This window comes from Herpailurus yagouaroundi, unplaced genomic scaffold (assembly GCF_014898765.1).
Source record: "Herpailurus yagouaroundi ecotype Mexico unplaced genomic scaffold, PumYag 197, whole genome shotgun sequence".
Classification (NCBI taxonomy): domain Eukaryota; kingdom Metazoa; phylum Chordata; class Mammalia; order Carnivora; family Felidae; genus Herpailurus; species Herpailurus yagouaroundi.
The window spans coordinates 5,486,217-5,509,517 of NW_024412428.1; the positions used below are offsets into that span (position 1 = coordinate 5,486,217).

The window sequence follows — 23,301 nt, forward strand, 5'->3', positions numbered from 1 at the left end:
AAATGGGAACGACAGCTCCATGCTCTTGATATGTTCAATTCATTTAAATAACAAATATGAACCCTCATCCTTTGATCCACAGGAAATCCATTCTAAAAACAGAGTGTATTCTTCAAGTTTTTGGAATCCGAACACGTGCCAGGTTCTTCCTAGCTCGTTGCTTTGGCCCCTTCCTGTCTTTCCTAATTGAGTCTCAGGCTGCTGCCCTTTCCATTGTCTCCAAGCATGGACACAAGTAAGGCCAGGCTGATAGCCTGGTGATGACGGAAGGGAAATACCACACAGAAAAGAAAAACCTAAAATTGGATATTAGATATTACTGCTCCTAACACATTAGCCAAGCTCTCCCCAAAAGGCACTGATGTCTATCTCTTCCTTAGCTCCCCATCCTGATGCTGTGTTCAGGGGTCTGCTTACCTCAAACCACCACATTCTTCCAACCTGGAGTTTGGACCCCCAACTTTCACCCTAGCTTTGCAGAGAGAAGCAGGCCTTTCTCTGCCCTGGTCCAAACCTGGCTTCCTTTCCTATCCCAGCATTACTGATAGTAAGAATACTGTCAGTTAGCTTGACTATAGTAATCATTTGACTAGTCATGTACACACACACACACACACACACACACACACACACACACATCCTATTGTACCTCTTAAAACTGTACAATATTTATTTAGAAAAATTCGGTCTCTTAACATTGAATTCTTTAACTCTGCAAAAGAACAGTCCTGCTAGAGAATCACCCACTATATATCACTGAATAGAACATGTAACATCCTCTAAGTTAGGGCCTTTTAGAGCTCCATTTCACAAAGAGAGAAACTGATGGTTCAAGGGCACACCAGTAATAAACAGCTGAGCAGGATTCAAACCTAGGCTCACCTAACCCGTCAGTGTACTTAAACATTAAATAACATTTAATGCGCTAGGTGAAAACAACTTCAATTTAACCAGTGGTGAAGTCGCAATTTTATCCAAAGAAATTTATATAAGAGAAGAGCCCCTCTGAGGATTTTTCAAATGGTATCATTGCCATCATCTATCTGTACATGGATTTTTTTTAAACTTAAAAAAATGTTTTAATTAATTAATTAATTAATTAATTTATTTATTTATTGAGAGACAGAGAGAGACAGAGCATGAGCAGAGGAAGGGCAGATATAGAGGGAGACACAGAATCCAAAGGAGCCTTCATGCTCTGAGTTGTCAGCATAGAGCCCAATGCGGGGCTCAAATCCACAGACGTGAGATCATGACCTGAGCTGAAAGCCAGATGCTCAACTGACTGAGACACCCAGGTGTCCTTGTACATGGATATTTTTAACGTAAATATGGTTACTCATTAATTCAACAAATGTTTACTGTGCACCATACTCAAAGCATATTACTAGGTATTGTGGAAGATGCAAATATGATTTCTTATAGGCATTTATAATCTAGCAAAAGAAAAATAAAACATAATTTGATGACTACCACAAGAAAGGCAAGAAAAAAAAAGGGTTATGGGGGTTTGAAAGTGGGAGAGATTATATGTCCTCTGGGGAGTGGGGAGCTTTAGTGGAAATAGTAGCAATTGGAAAATGTAAAATAAATACAAACCTACAATTAATAAAAAATTAAAGACACACATCTAAATAAGACGGATTAGACAAAATGAGAGATTATTATCAAGATACTGGGACCCCTTCAGCTGGCACCTTTCCTACCTTAAAATTATCAACAAATTAGTTTCAATGAATCTAGATCCGTTGTAATCATGGCTCAAATGTGCTGTCTTTATAGACAGAGGTGCAGAAGGCCACACTCAAAAGAATGTCCCCTCTCAATGGATGCGAAGCATTTAGATAGTCATCTTTCTCGATAGTAAAACTATTCAGGAGTAGCATGGCCACGGGTCATTGATTCATTTTTATTGATGTTTGTAATGTGGGTCAATATGTTGATATCGTTGTGCAGCCCTTATCAGATTGTGAACGACAAGAATACACCAAGTCTGTGAGCTGTTTACAAATATATAGACTTTTTTCGATAATGTTAATGCCCTTTAACATCTGGAGTTCGGAAGCGGCGCAAACTGTGATTCCAATTGCAAACTAGCCTCCCTCGCACATAAATTTCTCTGGTTAAGTTTACGGTCCAAATCACACTCTAGCGATATTGCTGTAAAAAAAGACAAGAAAAGAAAAGAAAAAGGAAAAGGAAAAAAAAAAAAATCCCTCTAAGCGATTGAAACTAATCTCTCCTTGGACTACTAATCCCATCATGCAACGCTCCCGTATTACCACTGTGTGGGGTGGAGTCGTCGAAGGGGCGGCAACGACGGTGGCCTGTGCATTCTGGGCAATGTAGTCTGGGGCTCTGGCCGCCGTCAGGACAATCCACGTGGTGCTTCTGGCGGCAGCTTCGGGCAGTGGCTACCCTGCTTCCTCCACCGGATCCTCGAGGTGCGGGCCCCGGCGGGGCCGGACTGGCGCCGCGGAGCAGGCTGCAGGGAGGCCCGGAGGCAGCCCGAGACTTCGCGACGTTTTTGCGACAGCTGTGGCCGTGTTCCGCGAGTTCCCTCCCTCCTCCTCTCTCTGAGGAGGTACCGGCTGTTGTGCGGCGCTGCCTTTCTGTTTGAGTGTATGGGTGAGAGAGTGAGTGAGTGAGTGTGAGCGTGTGTGAGAGAGAGGGTGAGGCGTGAGTGCGAGTGTAAGAGGAGGAGAGCCCGCCGCGGCCGCCCCGCCGCTCCCCGCAGCGGGAGCAGAACGCGCGGCAGGAGAGAGCAGGAGAGCCGGCGCCCCGGGAGCCCGCGGGGACAAGGGCAGAGACGCCGCTCCCCACCCCCAGCCGTCGTCCCTCTGCTCTCCTTCGCCCGGGGGAACCTCCCCGTCCCCCCACCCCCTCGGCCGGCCTCTGCCCCGCCGCCCCCCTGGATGTCCCCCGCGCTCTTGCGGGGCCTCCTCCTGCTCTTGCCGCATCAGTCGGGCTGGTGCTGCGGCCGCCGGGCGTAGAGCGGGCGGGTTCCCGGGGGCTGCGGCTGCCGGTGCTTCCCCGGTCCCCACCCCTGTCCCCCGGCCCCCCGACCCAGCTCCCCGGCCCCGGAGGCTGTGACAATGGACTATGACTTTAAAGTGAAGCTGAGCAGCGAGCGGGAGCGGGTCGAGGACCTGTTTGAATACGAGGGCTGCAAAGTTGGCCGAGGCACTTATGGTCACGTCTACAAAGCCAAGAGGAAAGATGGGTGAGTGTTTGTGTCTGTGCCGGTGTCCGCGCTGGGCGGCGCTCCCGCAGGCCGAGGCAGGTAGCCCGGAGGGAGAGTGGGGCGCCGGCGCGCCGGTCTCCCACTTCCTTGACACCCGAATCTGGCCCTGCCAGCCAGGTTTGGGGAGGAAGTGGTGTACTAGGGATCCGAGCCCACACGAAATCCTGCCTGTGTATTCTACTTCGGTGGCTAATAGGGAAAAAGAGCTGCTACTCCATGGGCTGTATACTTTTCAAGGGTTTCGGTTCTAGATTGAAAAAAAAAAATCGTAGTAAAACCGTCAGTTTAAATGGTTTTCGGGGGGAGGGGTCCATTTATGCTGGTAGCCTTCGGGGGGATTTCCTCGCCCGCCTCTGGAGTGACATCCATCAGTCTGGAAGGGAAGCTGTGATCCTTTCCTCCACCAGTTTGTGATTGATTTATTACCAAATTTGGATTTTATTTGGGAGAAAGAAAGCAGCAAGTAAATGTGATGCTGAAGAGTTCTTCATAGGGATCGTCTGTAAGCTCAATGTAGCAATTGTTATTTAGATACCATTAACCTGTGAGTTTTACATAGAACAATGGGGGTTTGGTGCAGGGTGGGTGGTGGGGAAAAAGGCAAGGGACTAATAGGGGCTATCGTGTTCAGGCCTGTTCCCCCAAAATTTAGCTGTTGGCAATAAGCTGTAAATCGTCTCTTTGCTTTAAATATTTTCCCCTGCAAATAACTTAATTAAGTCTATGGCTGGTAATGCTCCCAATTGAGTTTCTTAAACAGGCAAGTGAAGTGTTCATTTTTCCTTTGTCAGTAGATGAATGTCGTGTATTATTGACAAAAGAGAAGGCAATTCTTAGTTGAGGGGAAAATATATTTTATTAACTCCTTGTTTTCCTCTTGTACAAACGTTATGTTGATGTTGTCTATTGCCTTTGACACTATGGAAAATTGCGGGAGAAATCATGTCAGAGTTTATTATATAATCTTTAGATACCAGTATAAACAAAGTAGCTTTACTCGAATATCAATGTCAATTTGATAGCTGCTGTTTTCACATTTAAAAGAATTGCTTTTCCCCCCCCCCCCCCCCCCCCGCCCCGAATTAGGTAAGAGGGTTTGTTCAGAACTATATTAGCACTAAAAAAAAGAAACCGTTCATAAAGCTGAAGTAAGTTGGGGGAGCCATATTTATAAATACTTTAATATTCTGGATATTGGAAAAGGAAGTGTATATTCAACATTTTTCTTAGATTGACTGAGGTGTCTTTCTCAAATAACTTAAAAGGGACTCTTAAAGGAAGATGGTGATTCTAATTAACTTGGTATGTGCATTTCAGTGCTTATATGAGCAGTTAAAGCAGTACAGATATCTGCAAAAGATAGGGATTTGAAAACTTGATACTCTGGTGTGCTGCATGTATTTAAAAGTACTTAGTGGAATGGATAATCTGGTGACATTTGAGAAATCTGCATCTGGAGATATCTACCTACTGTTGACTCTGCTTATATTTTTCATCAAAGTATTGTTTAATAATGTACTTTAAAAATTATCTTTCTCATATAATATTTTTCAAAAGCCTTAAACCATTTCTCTTTCCACCAATATTATGTAATTTGGGGCATATTCAGAAAATTCCCAATGCCATGAGATTACACATAGTAGTACATTTGACCAGTCTGTCATCTGCTTTGTAAAATTCTGGTGACTCTAAATTATTTTTAATCTCTCTGAGAGAAGCCAGTTCTATTTCCATAAATTACTGATTTAAGCTAATAAAATATATAAATTTATTAACTTTGGTTTTATATTTTATTTAAAAACTATGGTATTGTTTAGTGGCAGGAGGTACTTTTAACCACCTTTTATATCTCATAGTTAGGTTTTAATTTAGACTAAATAATTTTAGAAGAATTAATACAATTTAAAAATAGCTAAATGTACAGCATGTAAACATTTCTTAGTCATTTGTGATAGCTGAAAATTACCATTGCATTTTGGAAAAAAAAACTTTATAATTTTTGGGCTTGTTTTCCAGCAGCCTTTAATGATTTTGTTTATAGGATGAACTTCAAAAAAATTTAAAAATGATCAAATGTCAAGAGAGTTTTAAAATTACTTAAGACAGTTTTTGTTTTCCAGAGGGAATATTTTTGGTTTGGCTTCTCACAGCCTCATCACTCGAGTGAAATATAGCATTGTATTTATGAGGTTCTTTTGATCTTATGTCAGTGAAATGTAATTTAATGCATTTTAGTCCTGGTAAAATAAAATTTGTGGCTGTTTAATCTTTTGTAAAAAGATGATGACGAAATAATTTGTTTCTAGTATTGATTTACTTTCAAATTAAATTATACATTCTGTAACTGAAATTTCAGAGTACTCTAGGAATGCAGACAATAACACCTTTAAAGAGAATCCTGAGATGTACGGTGAAGTGGGTTTTGTTTAGACCTATTTGTCTATTAGAACAAACGCACATAAATGTATCTTTTCAGTCTTCCAGCAAGCATCACAGAATATGAGCACGTAGTAAAAGAATTCAGACTGGAGGTATTAGCTTCTTAAATTATTAAGTTTTAGGAAATAAAACAGCTCATAAGGTCATTTCTTTGACTCAAAGAATTATTAATACTATCCTGCTAGTATACCACACTTAAAATAAACTCAGCATTTTAAGGAATGTGGGGAAGGAGGAAATACTTTATTTGAAGCATGATTATATATATGGAAAAAGGACCTTTTGTAATTGTGTTAATTTCAGATTCTAATAGAGTTAAAGCATAAATGCACAATAAATCTTGGAAATAATTTGTTCTCACTGTCACCATAAATGAGATAGTGTCCTTTGTGTCTGAACACCAAAAGGGTACTCAGTAGGAAGCAGGGAGATTCATTTTCTTTCTGAGTCAGTTGCATTTCCTCTTTGTACAATTTAGGCAACCAAACTCATTTTGTTTGAAAGAATGGAAAAGTGTGAGAAGACAAGACAATTTGTGTTTTTAAATTCTAAACTCTCATTACAGGGACTGGACATTTCTAGCATTTAAAAATCAATTTGAGGTAAGAGTTTGATCTCCAAAAAAGAAAAGCAAAAGCAGTTTTCTTGAACAGGGTTCTTAATTTGCTGTACTCTGTGTTCAAAAGAACAGATTATATATAATTGGGATTATATGTGTGTGTTTGTGAGAGACAGAAATAATACAGAAAACTTTTGTTGGGGCATTTTTGTAGGCAACCCAAAAATTAGGAGGCAGTAATAATAATAGCTAAATTAATGAGTATTACTAGGTCCTGGGCAAAGCCCTTTTACATTCATCATCTATTTAATCCTCACAAAGTACCATATCAAGTCAGTTCTGTTTTTCAGTTTTACAGGTGAGGAAACTGTTAGAAAGGTTAAGCTGTTAGAAAGGTTAGATAAAAGTGTCTATGCTTATATGACTGATTAAATGTCAGAGCTGCAATTAGGGGATTACAAAAGGTCCTCTTATTCTAGAGCACATGCTCTTAACCATTATGCCTCATAAAGCTAATATATTAAGGCAAATATAAACCTAGACGTGGAGATTTGGTGTTTTCGTGGGTCATTTGGAAAACATGAATGTCTTACCTATCAGAGGAGTAGTCTTTTCAACTAACTCAATTAATTGGTATACTTTTTCTTTTTTTGTTTTTTAATTTTTTTTTTAAACGTTTATTTATTTTTTTGGGACAGAGAGAGACAGAGCATGAACGGGGGAGGGGCAGAGAGAGAGGGAGACACAGAATCTGAAACAGGCTCCAGGCGCTGAGCTGTCAGCACAGAGCTCGACGCGGGGCTCGAACTCACGGACCGGGAGATCGTGACCTGGCTGAAGTCGGACGCTTAACTGACTGCGCCACCCAGGCGCCCCAATTGGTATACTTTTTCAATACATTTCTGAACAGCCTTGGTTTTTTCAAGTGCAACAAGTGTTTATGTAGATACGTCGGTGTATCTATACATACACACATATATACACATATATGTATGTGTGTGGAGGGGGAACCAAAGGTCTTCTGGTAGAAGAAACTCTTAAGTTGGGGAGACAAATACTGAGTTTGAGTTCAGACTCCGCATCTGATTACCAGTATGACCTTGGGCAAGTCACTTGCCCTTTGTAAACCTCGATTTCCTTATTTGTAAGATTAGAGGGCTTGAGTTGATAATTTTTTTTTTAATTTTTTTTTTCAACATTTATTTATTTTTGGGACAGAGAGAGACAGAGCATGAATGGGGGAGGGGCAGAGAGAGAGGAAGACACAGAATCGGAAACAGGCTCCAGGCTCTGAGCCATCAGCCCAGAGCCTGACACGGGGCTCGAACTCACGGACCGCGAGATCGTGACCTGGCTGAAGTCGGACGCTCAACCGACTGCGCCACCCAGGCGCCCTGAGTTGATAATTTTTTAAGGTCTTTTCTAGTGTTATGATTTGGGGAAATAAATTATGAATATAAAGTGTAATACTTTTGCAAGATTAGGTAAACAGCCACTAAAACAAATTTCACTTTAGGCAGTGATACACATCTTTGTTTCTTAGTCTCATGCTTTAATGTAGGTTCTCACCAACTGCCTGAAAGAAGTTAGGTTAACTTCCAAAGACATACCAGCTATTTTACCTGGCTTTATTGCTGTAGCATTCCATTATCTTTATCTCTTAAGACATTGGGATTTAGGGACTGTGCTTGTTCCCACTCCAGTGAACCACTCATTTGGTGGCTAGCACAAAGGACCCTTCTGATTCAGTCTGCAATGGGGCTTTAATTCAGTTTTATTTCCTTAACTATGATCAGAACGTGGTGGAACCCTTTACTTCCCCTGAAGGGATCGGATAGTTTTTCTTCTGAATATTGCTGAACCCTGCATATATGTTCAATCTGACTTAAGTATTTCTTTAGACGTCAGAAGTGCCAAATACAACATACATACCCATTACTGAGGATTTTGCATGCCCAGGAAAGAGTATTCCTTATAACTTTTTAAAAATGTGATGGAAAGGGACACTGTTGAATTTGTCTACCTTAGATATTCAGTGCCTTCAGATCTACTGGTAAGGCCACTTTGAGGTTTCATGCTTAAATCCCATTTTCTTAGTAGCAAGACTGGCAAATTAATTCATTTGGGAGCTGTTCATTTGATTTTTACTTTTTCTGTTTCTTTCAACATTTGAAGAAATCCATACAGTCATTCGTTAACCAATATTTATTGGACTCTTGCATGTGCCAGGCACTGTCCGAAGTACTGGTAATACAAAGATGAATAAAATATTCCATTACTTGAGGAGGTATCTACTGGGGAAACAAATGTAAATAAACTGTAGCGATTTAATAAGCGCTATAATAATTAATACAGGGTGCTAATGGAACACAGATGGAAACTGCCAACCCTGTTTAGGGTTTTCAAGGAAAGCCTCTCAAAGATGGCAGCGTTTTGTTTGACTCTTAAAAGAAGGGGAAGAGCTCATCAGATAGGATATTTTCAGAGGACTAGGGTAAGGAGACGTGCTTTTTTACTGTGCTCTTGCAGACCCCAGCAGATTGTGTGGGTTTGAATTTTTTTCCTTCTCCCGCCTTCCCTCCCCACCTTTTGGCCGTTGAGCTCCTGCTGTATGTGTCCTGCTATGTGCGTGCACTACAGATGATCCATTGTACCCACTGGACATGATGAGGTTTCTGTTATTTCACAATGAGCACCTTAATTCTCTGTGCGGCAGTTTCCCATCACAAGAATGTTGCTGAATCAGAGTACAAGCAGCCTCTGAAATTCATTGGCTGACTTACGAATTTCTCCCTCATATGTAAAGCTGCCATGGCAGAACTCCATTTTGATTACAGCTCTTGATAGCAGATGATTCTACTTCGGCCTCACCTCCATGAGAACTAGGGAGCCAGAGTTTTCTGTCCTGCAAGATGGTGGTGGCAACAAATTCCCAGAGGGAGAATTTCTCTTGTTGGAATCTGATGTGGGAAGAGATGGGAGGTGGGGAGATGGCTTCCAGCCTACTGGATTTCAGCTAGGAAAATAGAAATAATGACAGATTATTATAAATTATTGTAGGCCATTTTGCAAACTTACCTACTTTTCAACAATTATTTCTCTTGGCAAATGTGTTCAGAATTATGATTTACCAACATTTGAAACGTGATCCATATGTAATTTGGGAACTGTATATGCCAGATCAGTGTTGATAAATACATATTATCCCCTGTGGCTGCTGTCATCTTTCCTGTAGTGCCTTTTATTGTTGAATCTGATCCTCACTATCTCTTTATCCTTTTTCTATTCTTTTTCTGTTCTTAGCTGCTGCTAGAGAATGAAAATCCTACTGTCCTTTCCTTCTTCAGAACAGTTTGTAAATCCTTTCCTTCACACCAGCTTAGGTAGGCTTTGGTCCTCTCTTTGTTCCTTAGAAACTACTAAGAGCTTTTTTGTCTTTAGGTATTTCTTGTTACCTAAAGTGACTTGATGTTGTGACTAAAAAGTGACTTTCAGCTGTTATTTTGATCATAATCCTTGAAGACCCTTTAGTGTCATGAGTCTCAAGAGTCTTTATTATGGTCGTTGTTAGAGTCCCAAAACCAGTCCCTGCTGTAGTAAGCTGCCTGTACTGACGGAGTCATGTCATGTCCTTCAGATGCGTTATGGCAGAAAATACGCTGAGAACCCCCTTTCTAAAATTGAGATGTATTGCATACCATGACATTCACCCTTTCAAAGTGTGCAGTCCACTGCTTTTTAGTACGTTCCCAAGGCTGTACAATCATTACCCCTATCTAATTCCAGCACATTTATTACCCCAAAAAGAAACTCCGTATCAGTTTGCCATCACTCCACATCCCCCATCTCCCCAACTCCTGGCAACCACTAATCTACTTCCTTTCTCTGTGGATTTGCCTGTTCTGGACATTTCATATAAATGGAATTACACAGTGTGTGGCCTTGTTTGTCTTTTATTTAGCCTAATGCTTTTAAGATTCATCTTCATTGTGCATGTATCAGTATCATTCCTTTTTATGGTTGAACAGTATTGCATTCTGTGGATATACCACATTTTGTTTATCCATTCATCAGTCGGTGGACCTTTGTGTTATTTCTACTTTTTGGTTATAATGACTAATGCTGCTTATAACATTGATGTTTAGTTGTCATGTGGGATTTTTGTTTTCAGTTCTTTTGGGCATATAGCCAGGTATGGTAACACCAGGTTTTGCTTTTTGAGAAACTGCCACACTTTTTCAAAGCAGTTGAGAACCACTTTTGAGTGGCTTTACCTTGACTTCGGTGCAGGACCAAGACCTTTGTTCTTCGTTTGTGAGACCTGACAGTGAGACCCAGGAGTGTTCACTCTCTAGTCCATTGCAGGATTCTGAAGTGCAAATGGATAAAATTGGCTCCTCCATCAAATCAGACCACCATTCTGAACTTTATCTCAGGCAGCACCTTGTGCTGGAAATTTTTCCCCCCAGCTGAAGTAGGTTCTAACATTTAGCTTCAGAAATTCTAACTACTTTATCTTAACATACAACTCCAGTAATTCCCTCTTCACTAATCACCCCGCAAAACATATTTAGTCCTTCATAGATGTATTGTGTAACTGCTTCAGAGTATATGTGGTTAATGTTTATGTGTCCTTTGGGTCTTTCTGGTGGATGTTTATGGCTTAGATATTATAGATTTCCTCTAGGGCAGTAATTGTGTTCCCCTCAGTTCCTGGCACATTGCCAAATGTTGACAGGTACTTAATACTTTTTTATTTTTGGTGTACATGAAATTCATATTTGAAAGTGTCCCTTTTCAATTTGCTGAAATTAAAAACTTGAGCATATTATAGGAGACTAGAAAAGCAGCATCTTGTGAAAATACCCAGAGAAGCAAAGTTTGATCGGCTGGCTGTATTGCTACCAGGAACAAAATTGAACAAAACCAAAAGTCAAAGACAGGGCAAACTTTGTTGATCAGGTGAGCCAAATACAAGTCCCAGGTATTTGAAAAATTGAACCACTACAAAGAATAAAGCTTTTTTTCTGAAATATACCTTGTAAATAAATCAATTCAAATGGGAGAGATCAAACCTCTATTTGTAAATTTAAGAAAAATATAATTAGTCTCTGAACCAGACTGACATTTGTGTTTAAATCGTGATGTTCCGTGATCGATATTTGGAGTTTATTTTTGTTATGTGAATAAATTATTTAGGCTCCTACGACGCAAGGTAACTCAGTTACTCATCTCTTGAGACAGCTCTCTAAAATTTATGGTTTTATTATATAGCTCATGAGTTCCAGCGAATAATCATCCTAAGGACAGGAATTCTTTACATCATGATGCAAGGACCACTGTACATGTTTCTAGACACCCGAATTTAGAGGTTGTCGAGAGAACTAAAGAGATTTAAAAAACCTAAAACTTGTCCATCAGTGGTGTCATGACTTAATGTTAACCAAGTCCTATTTCTGGGGAAAGCAGACATGAGTATTGAAAAATTATTTTTATAAGGTTTCTGTTTTTTTAAAAAAAAATTTTTTTTTCAACGTTTATTTATTTTTTTTGGGACAGAGAGAGACAGAGCATGAACGGGGGAGGGGCAGAGAGAGAGGGAGACACAGAATCGGAAACAGGCTCCAGGCTCTGAGCCATCAGCCCAGAGCCTGACGCGGGGCTCGAACTCCCGGACCGCGAGATCGTGACCTGGCTGAAGTCGGATGCTTAACCGACTGCGCCACCCAGGCGCCCCATAAGGTTTCTGTTTTAAGGAGAGCCAATTGTGAAAATTTGAGTTCGTGTAGAATAAATTTATTTGGAGTTTTTTTTTTTTTTTTTCACTTTATGAAAGAATCTCTTTAAGTACATAAGCTCTCTTGGTGTATTTACCACATGACTTAGTTTGCAAAAAATTCAGTTTATACACACTTTCCAAGAAAATGTTGTGTAAAGTAAAACATTCCTTGTAATGCGTTTTCTAATGTTGACCCAACATTGAAGATCCTTTTAAATGTAAAGTCAAATCATTTAAATATTTGATGTTTCATTATAGTTTCTCTTTAGCTGTAGTGTTTGGTTTTTGGTAAATTTATGTTTTTAATTTATTTGGTAGCTATTTGCAGAATGTCTCTAATATGTCAGGTTCTGTGCCTGATATTGGCAATTCAGCAGTGAACAGGACAGGATCCAAGTCTTCAGGGAACTTACAGACTTTTCAGGGATGCAGGCAAGTAAAAAGGTAATTATAGCATAGTGGGGGTAGGGCTGCACTAGGGAAGATGCATAGGTTGCCGTGGGGGTATCTGATCTGCTCTTGGGGGTTCAAGGATGGTATTTCAGTTGTGACTTGAAAGATAATTAGAAGGTACACGAGTGAATGGGCAGTAAATAAGAGTGAGTGAAGGTTGGGGAGTTACAGTGCAGGCTAGAGGAGTAGCATCTGGTTCCAGAATTTCTTTATAAAGGAAGGAGTTCTATCTGGTGGAAAAGGGAGTATGATGTGTAGTAAGCAAATTTTAACTTAAGTTATTTATTTGAAGTGATTTCGAGAGCTTTTATGTTATGTTGTAGGAGGGAAGGCTAAAGCTGTCTCCAGGACCCTTTGGAGCCACCGTCAAGTAGCATTTATAGAGATACGAAGAAAAGATAGTATGGTGAGGGAATTGGAAGAGTTTCAATACCAGATTGCAGAGAGTGGTAACGGGTAGGGTGAGAGGTACAAAAAATTAAGTTGGAGAAGTAAGTGGAGTCTTGGAAATCATGTCGTGGACTTCTTACTTGATTCTGAAGACAATGGGGACCATTTGTAGGATTTAAACAGGTAGCAAGTTCAGATTAATCATTTAAAAAGAGTGCTTGACAACAGACTCAGAATAGCTAGTAGCTACGGGGAACTGGGGTTGGGAAAATGTAATAGTAATCCAGGTGAGAGGTGCTAGAGGCTTGAATTAGGGAATGACAGAGGGAATGACGAACAATTGGTAGGACCTGTTGATTTATTGAATGTGAGAGAGGAAGGAGTCAGAAGAACCAAGGGTAAGGTCTAGGTTTCTGGCATAAGCAGCAAGATACTGCCATTCACATAGATAGCCAAAACAGAAAGAGGAGCAGGTTTGATGGGGAACATGATGAACTGAGTTTTGGTGTATTGAAATGCATGTACCTGTTAAACATCTAAGAAGAAATGTCCGTTAGGCAGATAACATGAGTGTAGTGCTCAAGATAGAGATCTGGATAGGGAAAAACTTGGGAGTTAACCAGGTACTTGAAGTAATAGCTTCGAGTCATCTTGAAATTGCCTAGACAAAGTGTAGAGTAAGAAGAGGTCCTAGGACAGAATGTAGAGAAACAGATGTCCATCCAGGAGGCCAACAAGTTGAGTCCCGAGGAGGAGGAGAAAACTCAGGGTCATTCCCACTGTGCACCAGCAGTTGTGCAGTGCACAACTTATTGGCTGTACATGGCAACTTGGAGAACAGCCAAGGCCTTGTAAGGTAACATCATACCAACCAAGGAAAGAGTGTTTTCAGAAGGAGTGGTAGGCATACCCTATGCCACACACAGGGCAAGGGAGATAATGAAGTATTTGGGTTAAGTATTTTATTTGTTTATTTTTAATTATTTTATTTATTTATTTTTTAAATTTTTTTTTCAACGTTTATTTATTTTTGGGACAGAGAGAGACAGAGCATGAACGGGGGAGGGGCAGAGAGAGAGGGAGACAAAGAATCAGAAACAGGCTCCAGGCTCTGAGCCATCAGCCCAGAGCCTGATGCGGGGCTCGAACTCCCGGACCGCGTGATCGTGACCTGGCTGCAGTTGGACGCTTAACCGACTGCGCCACCCAGGCGCCTCTATTTTTAATTATTTTAATCTTTGTTTATTTTGAGAGAGAGAGAGAGAGAGAGCAAGCAGGGGAGGAGGACAGAGAGAGTGGGAGACAGTATCCCAGGCAGGCTCCATCCACACCATCAATGTGGAGCTCAAAGCGGAGCCTGACACAGAGCTTGAACCCACGAACCATGAGACTGTGACCTGAGCCAAAATCAAGAGTTGGACACTTAACCCACTGAGCCACCCAGGCATCCCTTGGTTAAGTATTTTAAACAGAAGAAAAATTCAGCAAAAGATTTTTGGACACTAGAGCTGAAATTATAACTCGCTTTGTAGGTTTTATCCAGAATATTTTGTGGTACTTTTATGGGTAGCCTTATTATTCAGGGCCAAGCAATGAAAAGTTCACTTCCACCTTTGTTTCCACATTGGCTTATTATTGAAGCTAAAATTGTATATGCTGACTTGCTCTTTATTTGTACATTCATTCATTCCATGGTATTTGAGATAGTTCTTTTTTTAAAAAAAATAAAATCGCTTTTTTGTCTGATTATAAAAGAATTATAATTCTTTACAATTACAGGTTTCTTGTAGAAAATTCGTAGTCTAGAAATGTATACAGAAACTAGAAATTTTAGAAATTTTATTTATTTTTAATGTTTATTCACTTTTGAGAGACAGAGACAGAGCACGAGCAGGGGAGAGGCAGAGAGAGAGGGGGACACAGAACCTGAAGCAGGCTCCAGGCTCTGAGCTATCAGCACAGATCCCGATGCGGGACTCGAACTCACAAACCGTGAAATCGTGACCTGAGCTGAAGTTGGACGCTCAACCGACTGAGCCACCCAGGCACCCCAAGAAATGTATACGGAAACCAAAAGCCTTAACTCTGCTACTGGAGACAAGTACTATTTTCTTTATCATCTTTCCAAATAATGCTATGAATGTAGGTAGAGATTAATGAAATCTATGATCTTAACATTTTTTTCATTCAAGAATATTATGCATCTCTTCCTGTCAGTAAATATAGTTCTAAACCATCAGTTTTAATTATTGCAGTCATTACATTATATGTATGTATGTAAATATGTATCTATCTAGTGAACCAGTTCTCTAGTGATAGAAAAAATGTAAGTAGTCTCCAGATTTTAGCCATTACAATTAACAAAGGACCTCCTAGAAAATATGTCTGCAGTTCTCCAATTGTAGTTAGTCCTTGAAATGGAATTTCAGGGTCAAAGGTTATGTACTTTCAACAAGCAAATTTTTCTTATAAAATAAGATTGGGTTATAAAATTCATGTATGCTCATGATAAAAAATTTAAACAGTACATAAGGCTGTTTAAACAGTACATAAGCCCACAATCTGAGTCTCCCTCTTTAGAATAGCCATTGTCAGCATCTTCTTGTGTCTATGCATATAGAAGCATATCTATGTATGGATAGACTTCAAAATTTATTGCAATACTTTATTCATTTTGAGCAGACAATACTACATGTACATGAAAAAATGTAAATATACTGAGGAAATGTAGACTTGTGTGTTTTCACTCCATCTCCTCCAGCCACCCAGGTCCTTCTTCCCAGAGCTGTCCGCTGATAGCTTTCTTGTGTCATGCTTTACAGTTTGTGGAAACAAACGTCTTTTGACTTTATTCATGGTATTGTTTTTTGTGTGCAGCTCTTATTTTTAGGAAGTTACCTTTATCACTTATTTCTTTAATGGCTCCCTGGTTATGTGTCAGAATTAGTTAGAAAGGTCCATATGTCATTATCTTTAAACACAAATTGTATGGTATTATGTGTATGAGTCCGTGCCTTGCTTTTTTTCAGTTCATATGTTTCGGTGATCAGTACCCGCACGTAGATCGCAATTCAGTTCATCAGCTTATCATTCTGTTTTATGGATAGAACATAGTATACTGGTTCCGTTGAGGGGACTTTAGGTTCTTTCACTTATGTGTGCTTCTAAAAAGCACCGCAACAAATGTCCTTTACTGTCTTTGCACACAACATTCTTTCAGGTGGAGGCAGAAGTCCCCAGGTCCCCAGGCTCCCCACAGGGATATTTGCTGTCGCTGATGCCACTGGTGCAGAGTAAAGTTTTCATGAAGTAAGAGAAGTTCCCTTGCTGTATCTACAGGGATTTTTATCCTTCCTGGTTTCTCTCAGTTCTAGAAACTGGTCATTATGCCTAAGCACAAGTTACTGATAACAACCCTGGTACCTTACCGCAGGACTGGTGAAGCGCAGGTCAGTTTCCTAGAAATAAATCTTAATAGGCCTGGGCTTAAGCCTCTTCTGTGGACAATCTTAATGTCCTCTAAACAGGTTACACCAATTTTGCTCCCATCAAAACTCCACAAACAAAACTTACCTGAAGGAAGAAGTGGGAATAGATACAGTAATGGGATGTTTGAACCATAGGGGTTAAATACATCGTAAAGTTAGAATGGTTTAGGTTATTCTTTTGGAACTTTTTGCTTTGAGTTCTCTTTGCCCACATAGTGTTATGCATTTTAGATTACTTGCTGGGCTAGAAATATTTAAGAGCCATGTGGATGTTTAAAGTTGCAGTCATTATTATGTTTACATCTTATTTCATGTTCACTTCATCGTGTTTCTTGTTTCCCACTCAAAACTGCTGGTACACTGTGTTCCTATTACAAATAACTAACGCTCTGGATATATTCTACCTCCAACCATTTGTTTAACACTGACTCTTTTACTTTTTGCTTAGATGATCCCTTCTTTTTCCTGTTGGTTGGCTTTGGTCTTCCTTTCATTCTCTACCCAGCACTGATCTTCACCCCAAATTTTCCTTTCTCCCACTTTTTGGTTTGCTTTTTCTGTTTTGTAGTTTTTTTTATTTTTTAGCCTTGTGCTTTTGTCACCTGTTTCAGTGACCTGTGGGCTTGTCTCCATGGACTCATTCTGCCGATAGAATTGCTTGACTGTGTGTGTTCAGCAGAGGTAATCATTCATGGTAGATAAGCAGGCAGGTGATTATCCATAAGATAATTCTGAGGCATTTTAACTTCAAAGAGACTTTTTAAAGTTCTAAGTACTATTAAAAATAATTCTCTATTCATAGACATAATTTCTGCTGGACAGAAGTTGGAAGGTATTTACTCTGTATAGGGAGTTAGGAAGCAGAAGGAGTATGCAAACATGTTATCTTCTTAAAATCTTAAAATCTATTTTAGTACAAATGAGTCCAGCTCTACTTGAAAATTTAAACCAGATATCCTGGAGTTGAAAGTAACTATTATCCTTTTTTTAGCCAAGACTAGCTGACCTCTGCAGATCCCCTTCAGGCTTGTGACATGAGCTAGATTCTGAAGTATGTAAGTGAAAAAAACATATGGAAATCTATCAAAGTAGTACATACTTCTCATACTTCATTTGTTTCTCTTCTGGTTTTTTGTTTGTTGTTTGTTTGTTTTTTGGATTGGACCATTCAATTCTAAAAGGTGATTCAGCCTGATGTTCTTTAAGTACTTGAAGTTTTCAGTGCCATCAAAAACAAACCGTTTGTAACGCCCGCAAACCCTGGTATTTTGACGTTGATCACGCGCGCGGTGTCTTTGCTCTGTTTCTACCGCACTTTGTAGCGGGACCTGCTGAGTGGAGGTACGCTTGCTGGTTCTCCAGTCAGAATGCGGTACAATTACATTTTGCCTTCGTGAAATTCTGTACTATAATTATCCCAGAAACGTTTTGGAATGTAAGATAACATTTGCCACTAGTTATTTATTTTAAAAGTGTTAAAAGTACTTTTGATTTCATTGCAGTGTACTAAGTAGGGAAATTAAATCCCAGTTGTCTTCATCAGAAAATATTAGTAATACCTTCCAAGAAGTTATAATTGTATAGTTTATAAAAGTTTTTTTGTAGCTTTATTGAGATAAAGATTTCCGTAGCATACAATTTACCTTTTTAAAACGTCCAGTTCCCTGTTTTTTTAGTTTATTCACAGGGTTGTGCAGTTATCACCACAATCTAATTTTGGAATTTTTTTTTCCCTCTTAAAGAAACCCTGTACCCATTAGCAGTCATTCCCCTTTCCCTTCAACCTCCTAGCCCTAGGCAACCACAAATCTGTTTTCTGCATCTGGATTTGCCTACGGTGGACATTTCATTTAAATGAAATCATACAGTATGTGGTCTTTTGTGATTGGCTTCTTTCACTTAACATAATGTTTTCAAGGCTCATCAGTGATTTAGCATGTATCACATTTTGTTTAGTCATTTATCAATTGATGGATATTTGAGTTACCAGTTTTTGTAATCATGCTGCTGTGACATTGGTGTGTACAACTATCCAAGTTCCTGCTTTCAATTCCTTGGGTATATACCTAGAAGTAGAATTGCCAGATCATATGTTAACTCCGCTTAATTTTTATGTAACCATCAAACTATTTCCACGGTGGCTGCAACATTTTACGTTCCCACCGGCAACGCACTAGGGTTCCAGTTTCTCCACATCCTTGCCAACGCATATTTTCCTTTTTTTTTTTTTTTTTTAATATAGCCATCCTTATGGGTATTAAGTGGTATCTCATTGTGGTTTTGATTTGCATTTCCCTGATGACAATTATGTTGAGTATCTTGTCATGTACTTTTTGACCATTTGTACATCTTGGGAAAACATAATCAAATTCTTTGCTCATTTTAAAATTGGCTTATCTAGGGGCGCCTGGGTGGCGCAGTCGGTTAAGCGTCCGACTTCGGCCAGGTCACGATCTCGCGGTCCGTGAGTTCGAGCCCCGCGTCGGGCTCTGGGCTGATGGCTCAGAGCCTGGAGCCTGTTTCCGATTCTGTGTCTCCCTCTCTCTCTGCCCCTCCCCCGTTCATGCTCTGTCTCTCTCTGTCCCAAAAATAAATAAACGTTGAAAAAAAAATAAAAAAAAAATAGAATTGGCTTATCTTTTTATTATTGAGTTGTAGATTTTTGGTTTTTTTTTTTTCATATTCTGGATACTAGACCCCAATCAGATACATAGTTTGCAAATCTTTTTCCCACCCTGGGTTGTCTTTTTACTTTCTTGGTGGTGGTGTTTATAGCACAGAAGCTTTTAATTTTGATACAATCCAATGTATTTATTTTTTCTTTTGCCACTTGTACTTTGGCGTTGTATCCAAAAACTGCTGTCTGACCCAAAGTCACAAAGAACTTACTCCTATGTTTTTTCCTAAGAGTTTCATAATTTTAACTCTTAGATTAGGTCTGTGATCAGTTTTGAATATCATGGGAGTTGGGGTCCAACTTCGTTCTTTTGCTGCTTGTGGGTATCCAGATGTCCCAGCATCTTTGAATTGTCTGGGCACCTTTGTTAAAAATTGGTTGGTCCTAAATGTAGGATTTGTTTCTTATCCCTTCCATTCAGTTTGACTGATCTATGTTTGTTCGTAAGCCAGTAGTACCACACGACATTGATTACTGGCCGTTTCAAAATTGGGAAGTGTGAGAACTCCAATTTTGTTCTTCTTTTTCAAGATTTTATTTTTCATTTTTTAAATTGTGGTAAAATACACTGAATATAAAATTTACTATTGTAGCCATTTTTAAGTATACCATTCACTGATATTAAGTAAATTCTTATTGTTGTTCAGCCATCACCCACCATATATCTCCAGAACTCTCTACATCTTGTGAAATAGAAACTCTGTATCTGGTCAGTAATACTGTATCTGGTCCCCCTACTCCTCTCATCCAGCCTGTGGGAAACCCCATTCTACTTTTTGTGTCTGCTGCTTTAAGTATTTCACATAAGTAGAATCACACAATATTTATCTTTTTGTAACTGGCTTATTTCACTTAGCAGAGTGTCCTGAAAGTTTGTCTATGTTTCAGCATATATCAGAACTTTCTTCCTTTTTAAGGCTAAGTAACATTTCATTGTATATACCACAATTTGCTTATCCATTCATCCATTGATGGACACTTGGGTAGCTTCCACATTTTAGCCACTGTGAATAATGCTATTGTGAACATGGGTGTGCAAGTATCTCAGGACCCAGCTTTCAGTTCTCTTTGATGTATCCCCAGAAGTGGGATTGCTGGATCATATGGGAATTCTGTTCTTAATTTTTTTGAGGAATTGCCATCCTGTTTTCCACAGTGGCTGTATCATTTTGCATTTCCGCCAACAGTGCGTAGGGGTTCCAGTTTCTCCACATCCTTGCCAGTGTTTATTATTTTCTGGTTTTTGTTTGTTTTTATAGTAGCCATCCTGATGGGTATTAGCTGGGATCTCACAGTTTTATTTGCATTTCCCTGATGATTAGTGATGTTGAGCATCTTTTCATGTGTTTATTGGCCATTGGTAAGGTCTCTGGAGAAATGTCTGTTCAGGTCTTTTGCTCATTTTTGAACTGGTGGTTTATTTTTTGTTGTTGAATTTTAGGAGTTCTCTCTATATTCTGGATATTAATTCCTTATAACATACATGATTTGCAAATATTTTCTCCCATTCTGCAGGTTACCTTTTTACTCTGCATATTGTCTTTTGATACACAAATTAAAAAAAAATTATAAAGTCCAGTTTGTCTGTTTTGTTTTGTTTTCTGTGCCTTTGATGTTCTATCCAAGAAATCATTGCTAAATCCAATGTTTTGAAGCCTTCACCCTGGTTTGTTTTTTTTTGTTTGTTTGTTTGTTGTGGTTTTTTTTTTTGTTGGTTTTTTTTTTGTTTTTTTTTTTTTTGTTTTGTTTTTTACTAAGACTTGTCTAGTTTTAGGTCTTACATTGAGGTCATGGATCTATTTTGAGTTAAGTTTTGTATATGGTATTAGGTAATGGTACAGCTTCATTCTTTTGCATGTGGATATCCACTTTTCAAATACTTGTTGAAAAGATGTCTTTTCCTCCATTGACTGGCCCAAGCACCTTTATCAAGAATCATTTGACCATATATGCAAGCGTTTATTTCTAGACTCTATTCTTTTGGTCTGTATGGTATATGTCTGTCCTTTTGTCATTACCAGAGTGTTTTGATTACTGTAGCTTTGTAGTAAGTGAAATCAGGGGTGTGAGTTCTCTCTAGCCTTATTCTTGTTTTTCAAGATTGTTTAGAATAATCTGTGGTTCATAAAGATTAAACTCTGATTGCATTTGCTACTATCTTTTACTTTTCTAATAGATTGGGATACCTTAGACATATGGCTTTAGGTTACAAAGTTTTCTGGGTAACTGGTTCACTTTTTATTCATCAAACGTTTATTTTAATCACTGATGAAAATCATCCTAAAATGTAGTATACAATTTATATGTATGCATGTATTGATTTCTGTACTAAACAGTTGTGTTTTCAGAGTTCATCTGCCCATATTGTTTTCCTTTACTCTTCCCTCGTCAGTTGTCAGTTAAAGATGCAACTTAATGCTTTTTAAATTATGGGAATAATGGAGTATCAGTTGTAGAACTTACAGTGCAAATAAATGCTAAGAAGAAAATAAAATTCACCTTACTTTGGCCACCCAGACATTTTTCTAGTCATGATTTTTAAAAGTCAGATCATATTGTGCCTATTGTTTTTAAACCTGCTTCATTCCCTCAACAATAAATTATGTATATTCCATGTTACTTACCATCTTTCTATTAAGTTTTTAATGTGTATTTATTGTATTGTGTGGTGGTGTCTTATATATATTTATTTTTACATTCAAGTATCTTTTGCAGTTAAAATTTTGTTGCTACATCTTTGTAGACATCCATGATTTTATCTGTAGGAAACATTTCTAGAAGTGGCTTTATTGAATCAGGTTTTTGATATATAAGGCCAGATTTTCTCCAAGAAAGTTGAACTTATTTGTAATCTCATTCATAATGAACAGGAGTAATGTTTGCCACTTTCTTGATCATTATCTCTATTATATAATTTTAAAAATAATTTTCTTTTAATCTTTGCAAATTTGATAGGAAACCTATGGAATCATGGTTTTACTTTTTGTTTCATTCATATTTAAATTTATAGTTTCTTATTTATTCCTTATTTAATTTCTTTTGTGAATTGCCCATATTTTGCCTGTTTTCCTATCATTTTCTTCTTTAAATTTTTTTTTTAAAGTGCCTTGTTTATTGGGATACCAACTCTTTTTTTCATATTGTAAGTATTTCTAATTTTTCATTTGTCAATTTTTACACTTAGGAAATATTAATGTGTAATAAAATCTCATTGTCTTACTGCCCCTGACTTTATTATATACATTTTTTCTTACATTTTCTTTTTTTTTTATTTTTTATTTTTTAACATTTATTCATTTTTGAGACAGAGAGAGACACAGCATGAATGGGGGAGGGTCAGAGAGAGGGAGACACAGAATCTGAAACAGGCTCCAGGCCCTGAGCTGTCAGCACAGAGGCCGACGCGAGGCTCGAACTCACGGACCGTGAGGTCATGACCTGAGCCGAAGTCAGCCGCCCAACCGACTGAGCCACCCAGGTGCCCCTCTTACATTTTCTTCTAGCGTTTTTATGGGTTAAAAAAGTTTTTGCAGTTAAATTTTATTTGATCAAATGTATTTGTCAGAGCAATGTTATACAGGATTCTAACTGTAGTTTTTGTAGTCCTTTTAGTACTGTTGAATAATTCTTTCACGGTATATTTGAAATGCCACCTTTATCACTACCCTGAGTTCGCATATACACTTGTGTTTCTTTCTGGACTTTCTCCGCCAGCCCATCGATCTGTCTATTCTTGTGTTATTTCCCTATTGTTTAAAGTCATAGACTATAATAACTGGTGAGGTACCCTTTCATAACTTTTCTTTAAAAAAAATTTAGTTTTTTGGTCCATTTATTCTAAGTAAACTTTAAAAGCAACAATTCAAGTTCTAAAAAATATTTTTTGACGTGGATTTAAGTTGTGTTTAATGTGTTAATTACTGTTTATATTCAGCAGCGTGGTTATGTTTTTATTTGTTCAAATTTTATCTTATGAATCTTGATAAAGCCTTGCAGTTTCATTCCTATAGATCCTACATATTGTTTATTACTAGGTACTTTATTTGTTTTAGTAGTCTTATGTGTAGTTTTGTGTGTCATTTGATCTCATGCAATTATTTGTGACATACTTATACTAACAATGATTTGTTAACTATTTGTTATGGAATTTTAAAAACATACCCAAAGTAAAGATAGTTCAGTGAATCCCCATTAACCTACCATGGTGGCCAAATAGCCATAAACTTTCTGTTCCTGTGTAGTTAAAATTTTTTAATGGATTTGTGACTCTTT

The 23,301-nt window shown here is 38.6% G+C and overlaps 1 protein-coding gene across 3 annotated transcripts in view; it reads left to right on the plus strand.

The window, feature by feature from the left end:
* The first annotated feature begins 2,459 nt into the window (after window positions 1-2,459).
* The window catches only part of CDK8 (cyclin dependent kinase 8), a 115,725-nt gene continuing 94,883 nt past the window's right edge, over window positions 2,460-23,301 (plus strand). Inside the window, exon 1 of one of the 3 annotated variants that reach the window (XM_040448077.1) lies at window positions 2,460-3,223. In XM_040448077.1, the coding sequence (XP_040304011.1) occupies window positions 3,096-3,223 (128 nt within the window). In that variant the 5' untranslated portion in view covers window positions 2,460-3,095. The remainder of the gene's footprint in view (window positions 3,224-23,301) is intronic. The other 2 variants (XM_040448076.1, XM_040448075.1) reach the window with 2 other exon arrangements.